The sequence below is a fragment of the Calypte anna genome, chromosome 23 (genome assembly GCF_003957555.1).
Source record: "Calypte anna isolate BGI_N300 chromosome 23, bCalAnn1_v1.p, whole genome shotgun sequence".
In the NCBI taxonomy this organism is placed as follows: Eukaryota; Metazoa; Chordata; class Aves; order Apodiformes; family Trochilidae; genus Calypte; species Calypte anna.
The window spans coordinates 1,181,406-1,196,082 of record NC_044268.1 but is presented as its reverse complement, the minus strand read 5'-3'; the positions used below and the strand labels follow the sequence as shown (position 1 = coordinate 1,196,082).

Genomic DNA, 14,677 nt, shown 5'->3' with positions numbered 1-14,677 from the left:
GGTTATTTACCTCAAATAGTTAAAATAGATTTTGTACGTTTGGGGAGAGAGGACGGGGAGGGGGAAGGCTGGAGAAGGAGGAGGGACTCAAGCCCCCTCACACACACCCTTCTCCCAGCCATTCACTCATTTATTTATTATATATATTTTTTAATTTTTATTTAATTTGATTTTCATGCCGCCGGGGCCAGCGCTGGGGCTTGCTGCCCTCTAGTGCTCGCTGCCTTCGGGCTCTGCACCCTCAAACCCAGCAGCTTCGGGGGTTCATTGGGTGCTGCCCCCTTCCCCCCCACCCTTGCCAAAGCCTTTTTTTGCACTGGGACCGGATTTGCACATTTTTGGGGGGCTGGATGTAAAGGGGAGCCCTGGCTGGGGTGCTGCAGAGCAGGGGTGGGAGGGGCTGCTTCTTGTTTACAACCAGGGAGGGGGAATAAAAATAATTTGTGCTATGAGGTGTGGCTGTTTGGCGGTGGGGAGGGGATGGGAGATGGGGTCGGGGGGTGGGAGAAGGTTGAGGTGTCGTCCTCCCCTGCCCCCCAAGTCCAGGCAGGGGCTTATCCCCTCTCTTTTTCCCTGCAAAATGCCAAGTGACAGCACGTCCCCCACCCATCACATCCAGTTAGCAGGAGCCAGCCCCGGGGGGAGCAGCACCGAGGGGGGACGGCTACACACACACGACCCTGACCATCCTCATCCTCACACCATCCCCCTTGCAAGGTCACAGGCAGCTGCCTGCAGCCCCCCGGGGAGAGGGGGGTGGGACACACACACAGGACCCCTGCACCCAGCTCCCCAACCCCATGCCCGGCGTTTGCTGCTCCTTCAGAGGGAAGGTTAATGATGGCAAAGCTAATTAGGGCAGCTCGTCCCCTCCGGTAGCTCTGTACCCCCCATCCCCCCTCCCCCGTGCCCCTGCTCCCCCCGGTCAGGGAGCAGCAGGTTTCTCACAGGCATTTGAGCATCCGCGGAGCCGCCGGGACACGGCAGAGCCCGGGGCTGAGGAGCAGCCGGAGCCCGGCTGGGTGCTGCTGCCCTGCAGGGTGCGTGTGGGTCCCCAGGGTTTGGCTTCACCTCGGGCTCGGGGGACCTGGTGGCAGCCCGAGGGTTGGAGCTGTTTATTGCCAAGGAAATACAGATTTTTAAATTTTTTTTTTTTCTCCTGGTTCTCAGCCGAGCCCAGCGCTGTTGGAGGGGTTTGTGGTAAGGAGAGGAGATGGGGCTGAAAGACCCACAGCCCAACAGCTCCTCCTTTCCAGGGGCTGGGCTGGGTGCTGGGGATGAGGTTGGGGAGTTTGGGGTGCTTCTTGGCCCCACTGAGGTTAAAGGAGTAAAGCTCAGGGGTTGGAGACACTCATCATGCCCTGGGGTGAGCTGAGGACCCTCCATCCCCAGCCCACCTGCCCCTGCAGTGATAAATCCTGGAATTCCCAGCCCTGCTTTATTCCTGAGCAGTTTATACCTGGCTGGTTTTCTGCCAACATTGTAAAGCTGCTTAAATAGCTTTTCTCTCTCTCCTGATGTCCTCAGAAAGAGAAGCCACAGCTCCTTTGCTTCTCTGTGGTGGGCAAACCTGGCCGGTCCCTCCTGCTCCATGGGGTCCCTGCCACCTCCCCTGGGGACAGGGTGACACACCAGGGTTTGCTGCAGGTCTGTGGCATAAAGACAGCACCATGCAGGTCTACTGGGACCCCCCCTCAGGCTCCCACCCACTACAGCCACCAGCAGGGTGGGCACAGGGCTGCAGCCCCCAGCTCCTGGCAGGGCTGTGCTGGAGTTGGTGGGCTTCCCAACTTCATCCAGGGTGGAATAAGAGGGCTGAGGAGCTGGGGAGGAGCCCACAGCAAGTCTGGCATCAAAGCCCACCATGACCCAGCCCCATTACACCACGCCAGGCCAAGGGACTGCCTGTCCCTGGCTCCCCAGACAACTCAGAGCATCCTTGTGCCCACCACTGTGAGCCCTCTGAGGTCACCCCTTGCAGCCCTGTCCCCTGCTCTCACCAGACACCAAGAGGGCCACCACTCAGTATGTGGCTGTCCTGGGTGCCACCTTACAGCTGGGAAAGGTGGTTTTTTGGCTCCTACCTGTGTGCAGTTCCCTCCTGCTGGGCTGGATGGATGGATGGATGCAGAACACCGAGGCTAAGCGGGGCTCTCCTGGTGCCAGTGAGTCTGGAGATGTTCCTGGCTGCTCCAGGCCTTGGGGGGACAGCACCAAGCAGGGAGATAAACAGCCCATGGCAGGGCCCAGCCTGCTCCCTTTTTTTTTTGGTGGAGGAAGATGCAGAAAGCGGAGGTATAAAAACCAGCCCCATCCATCCAAGAAAGCATCCGAGTGCCAAGCAGCCACCCCCACGCTGCTGATGTGCAGGAGAGGCTCTGGGGGGACCCACAGCCCAGCTTTGAGCTTAAAATATGAGCTAAGAGGTGTGTGTGAGGCAGACCCTCACCCCAGCTGTGCAGCACATCTGGCAGGATCAGCCCTCCCCAGGCACCCCCTGCCCTACACCACGGCTCTTGGCAGATGCTGGGAGCCACAAGAGGCTTCTTCCCTCCAAACCCTGACTGTGCCACGGAGAGGGAGGGTGGGGGGCTCTGGGCAGGGGGCTCTGGGCAGGGGTTTGCTTCCCTTCCCTGCTGTGGGCAGCCCCTGAGCTCTCATCAGCAGAGGGGCTCAGCTGCAGTTCCAGCCACTCACCCTTTGCCACCTTGCTGGGAGCTGGGAAAGAGCTCGGGCAGCAACCACAGCAAAACCCTGGCACTGAAAACACGGGGGCTTTGCCAGGTTGGAGGAGGGAGGGGGGGGGAACTGCTGCCACCCCAAAACCTCCCACAAACACATTGAACCCCAACTGATTGACTCAGAGCAGAGCCAAGAGCTGCCCAAAGTGCATCTCGGGATCCACTGGGGTGCCCCTCGATGTCCCCTCTCTGCCCTGCACCCCAGGGCTGGGACCTCAGGGCCACGAGCAGCTCTGGTTATTGGTCTGGGTTACATCTAAATGAGAAACCTCAGCTCTGGCTTGGGGGATTTTGTTTCCTTGGAAGCAGGAGCAGGCAGGAAATGAAAAGAAAGCGGCCCCGCTCCAGAGCCATTTACCAGCAGCTGAAGGCAGCAGGAGGCATTTCCCGGGGTGACTCGAGCATCCTTCCTGGCCACCACCTGAGCTGTGGCTCCAGGAGGACATGGGTGGGGAATCCTGGGAGGAGAGAGTGTCCCAAAGGGCTGCTTGGGTGGGAGAGGGGAGAGAGAAGGGAGAGAAAAGGGTGGGAGAAGGGTGAGAGAAGGGTGGGAGAGGGGAAAGAGAAAAGTGGGAGAGGGGAAAGAGAAGGGTGGGAGAGGAGAGAGTGGACAAAGGCAGAGAGTGAGGTGTGGAGAACAGAGTGGGAGGGGGCTCAGGCACCCCGCAGCCTTCCCTTTTACTCCTGCACCAACATCTGATGCTGGAGGCAGCTCCGTGGCACCTGGTCAGGGGGCAGGGACCCCTCTGCTCCCCACTGCAGCTCGCAGGGGAGTGGGCTCCCGGTCTGGCTCGGAGCTGGGGCTTTGTCTCGGTGGCCCGGGCAGGGAGGAGCAAGGGGCAGCCCCGGCTGCATTAAACCCCTCCACATGGAGCTTGGCCTTTGCGGGAGCGGCTGAGCCCAGCGCAGAGCTGCTGGCCTGCCAGACTGCAGAAACTTGAGCTCCAAATACATAATTCCTCTGGCACCCCGTGGTTATTTGTGAGCTGCTGTGAGCAGATGGAAGAGTTACAGATAAAGCCATCCGCAGCACAGGAGCCCGACTGCCTTCCCCACACAACCGCGTAGGCAACAGCGAAAAGCAGGGAGGAGGGGAGGGGGGGGGAGTGGAAAAAAAAAAAAAGAAAAAAAAGAAAAAATAATAAAAAAACCCCCAACAAATCGCACAAGCAGGCAGAAAGAGAGCGGGAGAGGAGTCAGCCATTTCTACAGGGGCTGGAGCTGCCATCTCAGCACACCTACGTGCAAGGAACGGGGACTCTCTGCTGCTGGCAGCCGGCCCTTCCCGGGGAGTGGGAAGGGAGGGTTTGGGGTTTGTGCTCTCCCACCGCCCCTGGCTGCTTGGCGAGGGAAGGCAGCGCCGAGTCGGGGGTGACATTGGCACAGCGGAGCCGCTGCCACACACTGGGAGCTGAGGCTGCTAACGCTGATCCGAGCTGGCAGCGCCTGCACTCGCCCGGGTCCCAGGGGGGGAATTAAAGGGAGAGAAACTGACGTCAGTGGTGGAAAGGACACGCAGCCCACTCGTCCAAAAGCAGCCGGCAGCATCTTCGGGGTGTTGCTAACACCACCTTGAAGGAGAAAATTAAATAGGTCTTTGGAGACGAGGGGCTCCTGTGAAGCCAGGGCTGTGATCTGGTGCCCAGCCCCGTGGAAGAGAGAGACAAGCAGAGACATCAAAGGCTGGGGCTGAGGTTGGGGTGCCAAGGCACAGCAGAGCCCCAGGGACTCTTCTCCCCCTCCCCGTCCCCCCCAGGCTGCAGCAGCTCCTCCACAGCAAAATGCTGCTCACCCGGAGGGCTGGGGCTCCATCAGCACCAGCACATGATGCTGCTGGGCTTCTGCCTGCACGGAGCTAAACCCCGGGGTGGTGGTGGTGGAGGGGAGGCTCTCGGGCCCCTGGAGCTCTTCCCAGCTCCAGGAGGTATCTCCAGCTCCAGGAGGTATCTCCAGCTCCAGGGGCTGCTTGTGGAGGATGAAGCGTGGGGCAGGTTGGGTGCCCGGGAAGGTGGAGCTGGCACTGAGATTTCCCCCCTCTGTCTTTTAGGGAGGGGTAAAGCAGCAGGAGACCCAGCAATACACATCCAGCCCATTCCCAAAGATGAATTTCAAGGGCTGGCACCAAAAAAAACCCCCAAAAATCAACCACCACCCCCCCAAAAAACAAACAAACAAACAAAAAACCAACCCACGGGGCTGTGTGCTAGTGTGGGCCCCCAAAAAGCAGAGGCACCCAAGTTATCCCTGGCCACATGCAGAGAAAGGAGGCAGGAGCACGGGCTGCTCCTCCTGGATCTGAGATGGAGCCAAGAGCTGGGCCACGCAGCACCAGGGAAAAGTGGAAGCCCAAGAGATCCCTCCTTCCCCTGCCCTCTGTGCCCCAGCACGACTAAAGGCCTTGCTTGTTCAGAAGCTGGCAAGGCCAATTAATCTAATGAGGTTTTGCAGCCAGGGACCATTGTCAGCCAAGAAAGGCAGAGCACTGCAGAGCCAGCACACGGGTGTCTCCGAGAAGCCGAGGGAATTTGGCAGAGCAAAGCTGGTGGTAAAAGCAGGGATGAGGAGCAGCAGGGATGAGGAGCAGCAGGGATGGAGCCTTTTGTTGCTCTCCCACAGACTAGTGAGAAAATCCACCCACACACCAGGCTCCTGTCCCCAGCCCAACACCTGGAAAAGGGGCCAGGAGCCACGGCTGGGGCCAGGCAGATGAACTGCAGAAGGGAGCAGCTGAAATGGTGGCAAAGAATAATATAATAAATAAAAAAACCCCAAAAAGCTGAAGCAACCCCCTCCCAGCCCAGCTGCAGCAGCTCCAGCAAGATGGAGCAGGGGCTCATTTTGTATGGCAGGGAGCATCCAGGAGGCTGGGAGCTGCTCCTGGATTGAGCTACCTTGGCCCTGCAAACCCAAAACCCACCCCGGGCAGCTCTAACGATCACCATCCATAATCCCCAACCCAGACGGCTCCGTGCTGGAAGAGGCATCCACAGGATGGTGTTTGCCAAGCAGGTTGGGCTTTCTCCATCCCTCAGGCACCTGCGGACAGGACACAGCCCTGACTCCCCAGATTGCAGCCCTGGGGGTTCTGCAGGACACAAGTGGGGGAGGCACAAGGTGCTGGCCTGGCCCTGCACCTCCCCATGCTCCCGGGCAGAGGTGACACACCAAGAAGTGGCAGCAGCCCCTGGGTCACTTCTGCTGGGTGAAGGACAGCATCACAGCTCCCCAACACATGCCCGGAGTAACAGACACAGGCAGTGATCAGATAGAAAGGTTTTATCGAGTTTACAGTTTTAAAAAAAGGATAAAAATAAAAATAATCTGATTTTGTTGTGTCGTTTGGTGTTTGGTTTGGTTTTTGTTGTGGGTTTTTTTTTTTTCACAGGTACATTATAAAAAAATCTGCCATCGGGATCTTCATCCAGGGGTTACTGAGTTGATTATAACAAAAAAATCAAACAAACAAAAGCAGGAAAGCCTGGCTTACTGACAGGGAACAGCACAGACAGAGGTGACACAGGGAAAGGGAAGGCAGTGAGGGGTGCACAGGGTCCAGGCTCTGCTCCCACCACAGCAGCTTCCACCCCGCTGCCTCCCTGCAGAGTCTGGCCCTGGGTGTTTATTTTGCAGGAGGAAAAACCAAACAAATCTACAGTATTTTACTCATGAGGTGGTTTCGTTTTGGTTTTTGCTTTTTTTTTTTTCCTCTAAGTGGAGTCTCTGTGCTGAAACTCCTTTGGTTTGAAGGGAATCACCCCCTGCACCCTGAGAGTATCTGTCAGCCATCACCCTTCTGAACCCCTGGCCTGGCTGGGTCCTCTGAGGGCACTTCCCATCTCTCCTCCCACCCTATTTTCTGCTCAGCGATAAACCCCTAAGATAAAAGTGGAATAATTACTCTTATAAATATATTTATACCATGTAGGAAAATAAGGCACTTCAGGAGGCTTACAGCACATCTAATTCTATGACATTCTAATCAGGAAAAGAAATGGGTTAGTTTCTGAAATGAGTTAAAATGCATGTTAATACAGTAATAAAATAATAATAATAATAAAAACAACCATCGGATCCACTTCCCACTTCAAGGCTTTGTTTGAAAAAAGGAAGAAAGCACCCTCCAAAATCCAACAGCCATGAAACCTGACCTGGAGCAGCTGCAGCTGCCCCACTCAAGGCCCTGCCAGCCAAGGAGCTCATCAAGAGCAGGTACTTTCCAAAGAGGCACGTTAAATAAGTCCACAGACTGGAGAGAAAAAAAAATAAAAATTATATAATATATATTCTTTCCCTGAAACAACATTCTGCACAGTTTCTCGGCCATCTGGGACCTCCAGGAGCCCTTTTCCCTCGCTCTGGTCTGGTGCTTTGGGTCTGATAAGGAGAGGAGAAAGCAGTGAAGGTCACTGACTGCGGCTGAGGCTCCAGGCTGAGCCCGGGGAGCTGGGACCAGGCTTTCCCTGGGAGCCCAGGAAAGGGGGGTGGAGGGGGAAGAGGCTGCTGGGAGCAGCAGCCAAGCACTGCGGGTGAGGACACCGGGAGAATATTTAACCAGGAGTGTGGTGGTGGGAAGGGGAAAGCAGCAGAGCCTGCCCAAACTTGCACATCCCGAGCAAACGGCTCCTGGGATGGGTGAAAAGGCTGCTCTGGCTCCTGAGGGATGTGGATGGGGCTGAAATGGAGGAATAAAAGGAAAAAAATTAAAAAAAAAAAAAAAGCAGGGGTTCTTCCTGGATGGGTGGAGAGGACCCCGGTGGCCCTGGTGGCTTTGTGAAATGTTTGAGGCTTGCCTGTCCTGCTGTTCAACCCAGGGGAGGAAGGAGCAAACCAAGAGGGGAGGATAAAGATGTTAAGGGAGCCCAGCTCAGGCCCCACAGCTCCAGCACAGCTGCTCTGTCTTGCAAAGGTTGTTTTTGGCACCTCTCCTATTCCCCTACTGGTTTAAGAAATATTAAGCTTACTTGGTGGCCCAGTGCTCTGCGATTTTGCAACGATACTCAAAGAAGGTCACTTTACACCAGTTGTTTCTCAGGGTCTTATTCTTTGCAAACAAAGAGATTTTAAAAAAAACAAAACAAACCACCCACCCACCCACCAATCCCTACCTGTCCCCAACCCTTCTGTTTAAGACCCAGCTGTTTGAAGGGGAGTTTGAAGGCAGAAGAAGGTGGTTCCAGCAGGCTTGCAGGGACAAAGCAGCGTCCCTCCTGCTGCCAGGAGGGCTCTGGAGCAGGCGAGGCAGTGGGAGGAGGTGACTCCACCCGTGGCCGTGCCAAATCACCCACACAGCATCCTTGTGCAACAGGCAGCCTGTCCCTGACACCCCGAGGCACAGCCCTGCCTGAGAGAAGGTCACAGAGAATTTGGCACTTTTCTGTATTTCACCCGACAAGGAAATACTCACTCCCCTTCCCCACCAGAGGCTGAGTCTAGTTAAGGCAATTTAAAATTAACCCAGGTTTGGCATCTGCAAGCTCCTGGCTTCCCTGTGTGCTAATGCTGTCAGCCTGGGTTAGCTGAAAGGTCATTTTCCCCAGGAACCTGTCTCTGAGAGAAGCCAGAGGAAGATGCTTACAGCAAGAGCAGAAAAACAAGAGGCAGTGATTCTCCTCTAACCTCCCTTCCCCAGCTTGCAGCAATAATCAGTTTGCATTTCCAAGTCCTTCCACTGCACCACGGCTCAACTGGCACTCGAGGGGTTTGTTCCCTCTTCCAGAACCTGGACCTGGTGCTGCTCAGATGTTCCCAGCCCATCGGGATGCTTCGCCGCCGTCTACCCCCTCTGCATCCTGCCTTAGCAGCTGATTTGCAGACCAAAAATAAAATCAAATCAAATCTGATGGTGCAGCAGGTCCAGTAAATCTCCCCTGATTGTGCTCAGGGTCGAGTTGGATCTCTGCTTGATCCGCACCCCCCAGCCCATCCTCCAGGCCCTTATCTGCTCTGCCAGAGATTAAAAATGCGCACGCACACACACAAGAAATCAGTAAGAACTCTGTGGCACAACCTGAAGCCATCAATCAAACCCCAAGAAGGATTTTCAGCAACCTGGCAGCCTCGGGCTGGGCCTGGCGTTCCAGGTATCAGCAGCATCATTAAAGGAGGTGAGGCAGAGAAGAAAGAACAGGCACAGGCTGGCAAAATACTTTACAAGAGGAAAAACAAAGAGGTTGGAGAGTTGGTCTGAACAGGACGTGCAGCTTGGACCCAAGATCTCCAAAAGGCTTTGGAACTGGTTTTTTGCATGACCCTGAGAGAGTCATGGCCAAATTAAAACACACGTCTGTAGCACTGAGGGTATTTGTTTCCAGATTTTCAAGATATGCTTAGAATCTATGTAAGGCAATATAAAACAGCAATAAAACCTAGGTCAGCTAGTTCAAGTTCATCATTTTCTCCCCCTGCCAGTGCTGTATCTGCAGTGAGCAGCTTGGGAATTCATAGTGTTAGTGAGAAGAAATGTTTTCTTCAAATTAACCAAAGAATTAGAATAACAAAATCAAGAGAAATGATGTAAGTTAGGTCTGATGTAACTGATGGGCAACTCAGTTCACACACTAGATGTTTTTAGGCACACAAACTCCCCTCCTTCAGTGGAAGGGAGGAGAAAGCAAAGGTAATACCAGCATTTTCTGCTACTCTGTGTAAAAAGTATGGTCACTCTGCTAGAAAAAGCACCTCTTCAAACTGACTGCAGCATTGCCCTCAACAAGCCAAAGACCTCCAAAGTGCCTGGGGTTCAGAGAACCTCCTCACACCATCTCCCCACTTCAGGCACTTTTTTTTTTTTTTTTCTTCTTTTTTTAACAAACACCCTCTCAGCAGGAACTGGAGAAATCAGCAGAGCAGAGTTTTGCCACCTCTCAGTGCTGACCACACAGATGTGTCTCTGTGGGGCAGGAAGCCAAGCAACCATTTTGCCCCAGTTTTTGCACCTCTTTGGGCAAGTCTCCCTTGGCAGACTTGGCAAAGCAGTCCAGATTTGAGGAAAGTAAAGGCAGCTTTTAAAAGTAATAATTAAAACAAAAAAAACCAAAAGGCCCTCCTCACATTGCACCCAATGTACTCCCCAGCCCTAGAGCCAGGAAGCTCACCCCACGCAGGGTGGTTTGGAAATAATACTGGGGAGGGGGGGGGTCAGAGGGGAAAAAAGCCCCAAACTGATTATTTGACAGTGGGATGCAGCAGACAACAGACATTTCAAGCCCATTTTCTTGCAGCACTACCAGTAATCACTGGAAAGGAAGAGCCATCAGATCAACTGTCTGCTGTCGCAATGAGAAAACCAGCTGAAAATGTCCTTCATCTGAAAGGCCAGGCAGCCACAACGGGATGATCCATCCTGACTTTTAAAAAATCCCTCAGGATGGAGGGTTTGTATCTGCTCTGCTGCCTGGTGGCATTGAGAACCTGGAGGTTTAGCTTTCTTTTAAATAAGCAACCGTTACACCCCCTCCAGCTAAATCCCAACACCACATCCTCAGCATCCGTGAGGAGACCTTTTGGAAAGGCAGAGCATGAAGTCCTGCCAAAGCCAGAGGGGAAGGGAGAGGGGAGATATGCTGCTGGTTGTCTGAGAAACCCTTGGCACATCTTTGGTTAGGGGATGAAAATGGAAGTGGTGGAAAGGTTTTGGCTGCCCGATTCTTGACGGGAAAAAAAAAAAACAATAAAATTCTGTTAACCCAGGAGAGAGAAGGAAAGAAAGGGCTGGGGCTGTGGTTAATCCGACCACTCGTCCTCATCGAACTCTGAGGAGTCGTCCTCGGAGTCGCTGTACTCCACAGCGATGCGGCGTGACAGGATGGTTGCCACATCATTGCCCACAACGTCCCTCTTCTCCTGTTCCCTCTGCTCCTCCACCTTGCGGAGCTGGAAGCCTGTTGGGAAAAAAGCAACGGAGAGGATCAGGCAAAAGCTTTGGTCACACTGAAATCTCCCAAAGCAGCCAACCCTTTGACACAATCCTCTGAGCAAGGCAGTCCGTCCTCTGCCAAGGGAGTATTGGACACGCTGTGGGATAATGCTGAGGGTGAATGACAGCCAAGAGAGGATGGGTGGGCAGGAGGAATGGGAAGGGAATTGTTTCTGTGTTCCTTTGAGGGCTTTCACTGCTGCTCTTCAGTCCACCAGCAAGCCTGGACCACACTGATCCCAGCACTGCCACTTCCAAAGGTGGAGGTGGAGGTATAAAACCTTATGAGGTTGTCATCAGGGTGGGCAGACAAGGAGGGAGCACAAGGGACAGGTCTCAAGCAGCGAGGCAGTCACAGCACTGCTCTGGAGATGGCTCCCAAGTGCCTGCACCTGGAGACCCTGAGGTTTTCCAGAGGCCAAGGAGAAAAGTGTTGGCACAAAAATCCTTACCTTGACGAATGGCTGAAAGCAGATCACTCCTGGCATCGCTAACCGCAGGCAGGGATGACTTGGGCTTGGAGGTGGAGGTGTCTGAGGGGGGAGGAGGAGGTGGGGGACCATCCAGGCCACCTGAGGACAGAGGTGGTGGCCCAGGAGGTGGTGGGGGGGGAGGGGGAGGCGGCGCGCTCCCGCCGGTCAGCTGCGGCAGAGGAGGGGGGAGCACGCTGGCATAGTCGACTGCTGGAGGGGGTGGAGGAGGTGGGGGGGCAGCAAACTCGGGGTGAGGAGGGAAGGAAGGGGGTGAGGGAGGTGGGGGGGTCCCCGGGGACGGGAAGCCCATGGGAGGTGGTGGAGGAGAGGGGTTTCCTATCAGCGGCAGCGGCGGAGGCGGCGCTGGAGGGGGAGCGAAGCCCGGTCTGGCTGCTGAGGGGGATCCGATGGGAGGAGCTGGTGGGGGGTGACTTGGGCTGACCAGGCTGGAACGTTTGGTCCCTCCAGATCCAGAACCTCTTTGGTTGTCTACAGGATAGCTGTTGCAACAGAGGGAGAGAGAGAAACCAGGCTATTAGTTATGAGGCTAGGTCAGACCATTCAATGTTAACGCAGATCACGCGTGTTTGTGGCTGTTCAGACAAAAAAATCTGACTTCCAGCTTCAGCTGGTGCTTCCATGAGACTTTGCTCTTTGGTTTCAGCTCCCTTGTGGTGTTTCTTTTGGCCCAGGCCATCAGAACAAAGGAAAGCTTCTAGAGCCTGGCAGCAATGCTATCATCCCTCCCATCTCCCAGGCTGACAAGAACATGAGCCATCTCACCTCCCTGTCAAGTCTGAGCAGCCTCCTGGCTCAAGAGCTCCTGCAGCAAGGAGAACCACCACCCCTCCACGCTGAGGTCAGGCTCCTGACACACCAAGCAGGGATGTCTACCATGATAAATCACAGGAGGACTCGTGGTGGGTGTGCCAGGAAAGCATATGCTCTGAACACCTGCTTAGGAACAGATCTCCTCACTGGATTCCACGGCTCAGAGCTGGAGCACAAGCAGCCAGGGCTCATAGCTCGCCATGGGGAGTGAAGAAGAAGATGTGGAAACCCAAGATGGTCTTTGGGAAAACACTGACTCACAAGCAACTCAACTTCCCATTTGTGGGAGCTGTGTCATACCAGAAAACACGACTGCCCAGAAGATACTGCAGCATCCTATCTACATGCAAAGGGAAGCCTGAACTGACATCTCCTTCTGTGGCAAAACAGCAAAAGAAGGGACATTTATCACCAAAACGTCACTGTTTTTAACAGTGCTGATTCAAGAAGGACTACTGGAGATCAAACCTTGCTCCCAGGGTTCTTAAAAAACAACCACCAAAACAAAACCAGAGAGGGGAGATGGCTGTGGCTACGCAGAGATCTAAGCAACTGCATAAGGCAGAGTAAGTTTCATCTGAAAGCTCATTTCTGCTCTGCCCTAGAGGAACATGCTGCAGAGAGGAGTGCCTGGTCTCTTTGACACATCAGAAGCAGCTTTTCTGCAGCATTGCTGCCTTTGGATAAGATGGAGAGGAGCTAACACAGTCATGTCTGTCAGAGATACTTCTTCCTGTTAGTCTTGGATCTCTTTTACTGCCTTAAATAAAAGAAAAAAAAGCTACTCTGTTGTTTCAATCTGTGTGTCTTGAGCCACTGCTGGACCTTAATTCTCCTCTCTAGAGGTGACTGGAAGTCACCGTTCCAGCCCCTACAAAGCAGCTGCCCTGAACTTGCACTGAAGTCTCTGGGAAGAAGTCAGCTGGTGTACTCAAATCCATTAAATTTAACTACATCTTGGTGCATTTGTCAAAGACCACAGGAGAAATGGTAACAAAAAACAGAGGTGAAAGACAAAGTTCTTTGCAAAGCTCCATCAGGAATGTAAATCTACAAGCTCTGAAACAACTGCAGTGGAAAATCCAGCCAGCCAGAGCATTAATTAGGACCTCACTCTTCTAGAAAAGGGAAATTAATCTTCTGTAGGTCTCACCCAAGCCCATACTCCCTTTCCCTATGGTGTGAGATGGTGGTTGGGATTTCTGGAGAGCTGTGCTGCCCAGGCCTCTGTCCCCCTGTCTGCAGAGCATTCTGGTTCCCTTACAACACCCGTTGGGAAGTCACGCTGAACTGTTGCAGCCTGTCTCATGTCATCCTTTTACACCACCTACTCCTCGTTGGTGACAGCAGGGATCCCGTAGGCATTACCTAAATTCCACTGGGGGTGGAGGCAGGCTGTCATCTGGGAAGGAAGGAGGTGGTGGCACAATAGAGTCAGTCTGTGGTGGTGGCGGGTAGCAGTTCCCATCCATGCTTTCGTTGGACCCGATGCTGCCGTTCTGATAAACCATGTTAGAGGGGTACCTGTGTGACAGCCAGGCAACATATTTATTGGGAGAGTTCAAGGCAGTGTCCTAAAGCTCTTTTTTTTTTTTTTCTCTCACCCACAGGCAAATCCTTTGCCTCCTGGAAGGGTTACAGCAAACAATTGTGCAGCAGCAGGGAAGAGCAGTGGTATTAACTGAGTGGTTGGATTCAGAGATGAGGTGTGCAAGCAGGGATGGCTTTTTCCAGCACAGCCCTTTGGGGAGAAACCTTACCAACAACCACAATGGGACACACAGCATAAAACCAGAAAGGGACATTTGAAGAAAACAAAAAAAAAAAAAGAAAAAAAAAAGAAAAAAAAAAACTAACGAAAAAACCCTAAAGAGAGGATTTCTCCAAGCATCCTGTATGAAGGATGACATGCAGCTGGATTAGTTGGCTCTGCATAATTCTTTGGCTAGGACTTGCCCAGATGCTCTCTGCTGTTTTTTTATTGCTACCACACAGCAGAACAGCATGAGGAGGTATTTTAGTGAACACGAAAAAGGCAAAAACTAAAAAAAATAATTTTCTTATCATTTGGTTGTAGAAAACTACTTCTAAAAGGAGTGTGTTTTGACTAACTTGGCCTTGAAAGACTCCCAGTTATCCTGGGTATCACCAGTGGCAGAAAAAAAAAATAAAAATCAAGATGTCTAAAAATAAGCTTGAGAATATCAAAAAGAACCCAAGAAGCAGCAATGCCATTAGAAGCAAGTACCCAAAGCTGAAAAGCTGAGTATGAGAGTGGTCTCTTCCTTCAATACTATTTCAGTGAGCTCATTTCACTGTGGGGTGCTGGAACCATCCCATCCCTGGGGACTCAGGACCCTCAAAAGTGGATACAAATGCCTGAAGAAGAATACAGAGGAGCAAGAAAATGGTGCTGTTGTGCTGCTCAATTCCTCTGCTAGAAACCCAACCTGCTCCCCTATTAAACTAAAAGCAAGTTTTATTTTTAGCTGGAAAGTGTGATTTAAAGGGAGATATTTCTTATATGAAAGGAAGCTGCAAGGAGCAGGGCATGGGAGAACTGCATTGTGGGGGAATTTCGGTCTGCTTCCAGCCTTGCTGGTGTCAAAAGTTAAATGAATTTCCAAGCCAGAAGTGCTAAAGAGAGATCTGGAGCTTGAAACACTTGGCTGGGGACAGCCCCCGCTTCAACTTTAGGGTGTGAAGAGCCGTTTGTG

At 53.1% G+C, this 14,677-nt stretch overlaps 1 protein-coding gene across 1 annotated transcript in view; it reads right to left on the bottom strand.

The window, feature by feature from the left end:
* Positions 1-6,433: 6,433 nt before the first annotated feature.
* Positions 6,434-14,677, bottom strand: part of WASF2 (WASP family member 2) — a 32,695-nt gene continuing 24,451 nt past the window's right edge. Inside the window, exons 7-9 of the mRNA XM_030464252.1 lie at positions 13,329-13,484; positions 11,109-11,629; positions 6,434-10,621 (exon numbers count right to left, since the gene is read on the bottom strand). Coding sequence (XP_030320112.1) covers positions 10,464-10,621; positions 11,109-11,629; positions 13,329-13,484 — 835 coding nt within the window. The 3' untranslated portion in view covers positions 6,434-10,463. The remainder of the gene's footprint in view (positions 10,622-11,108; positions 11,630-13,328; positions 13,485-14,677) is intronic.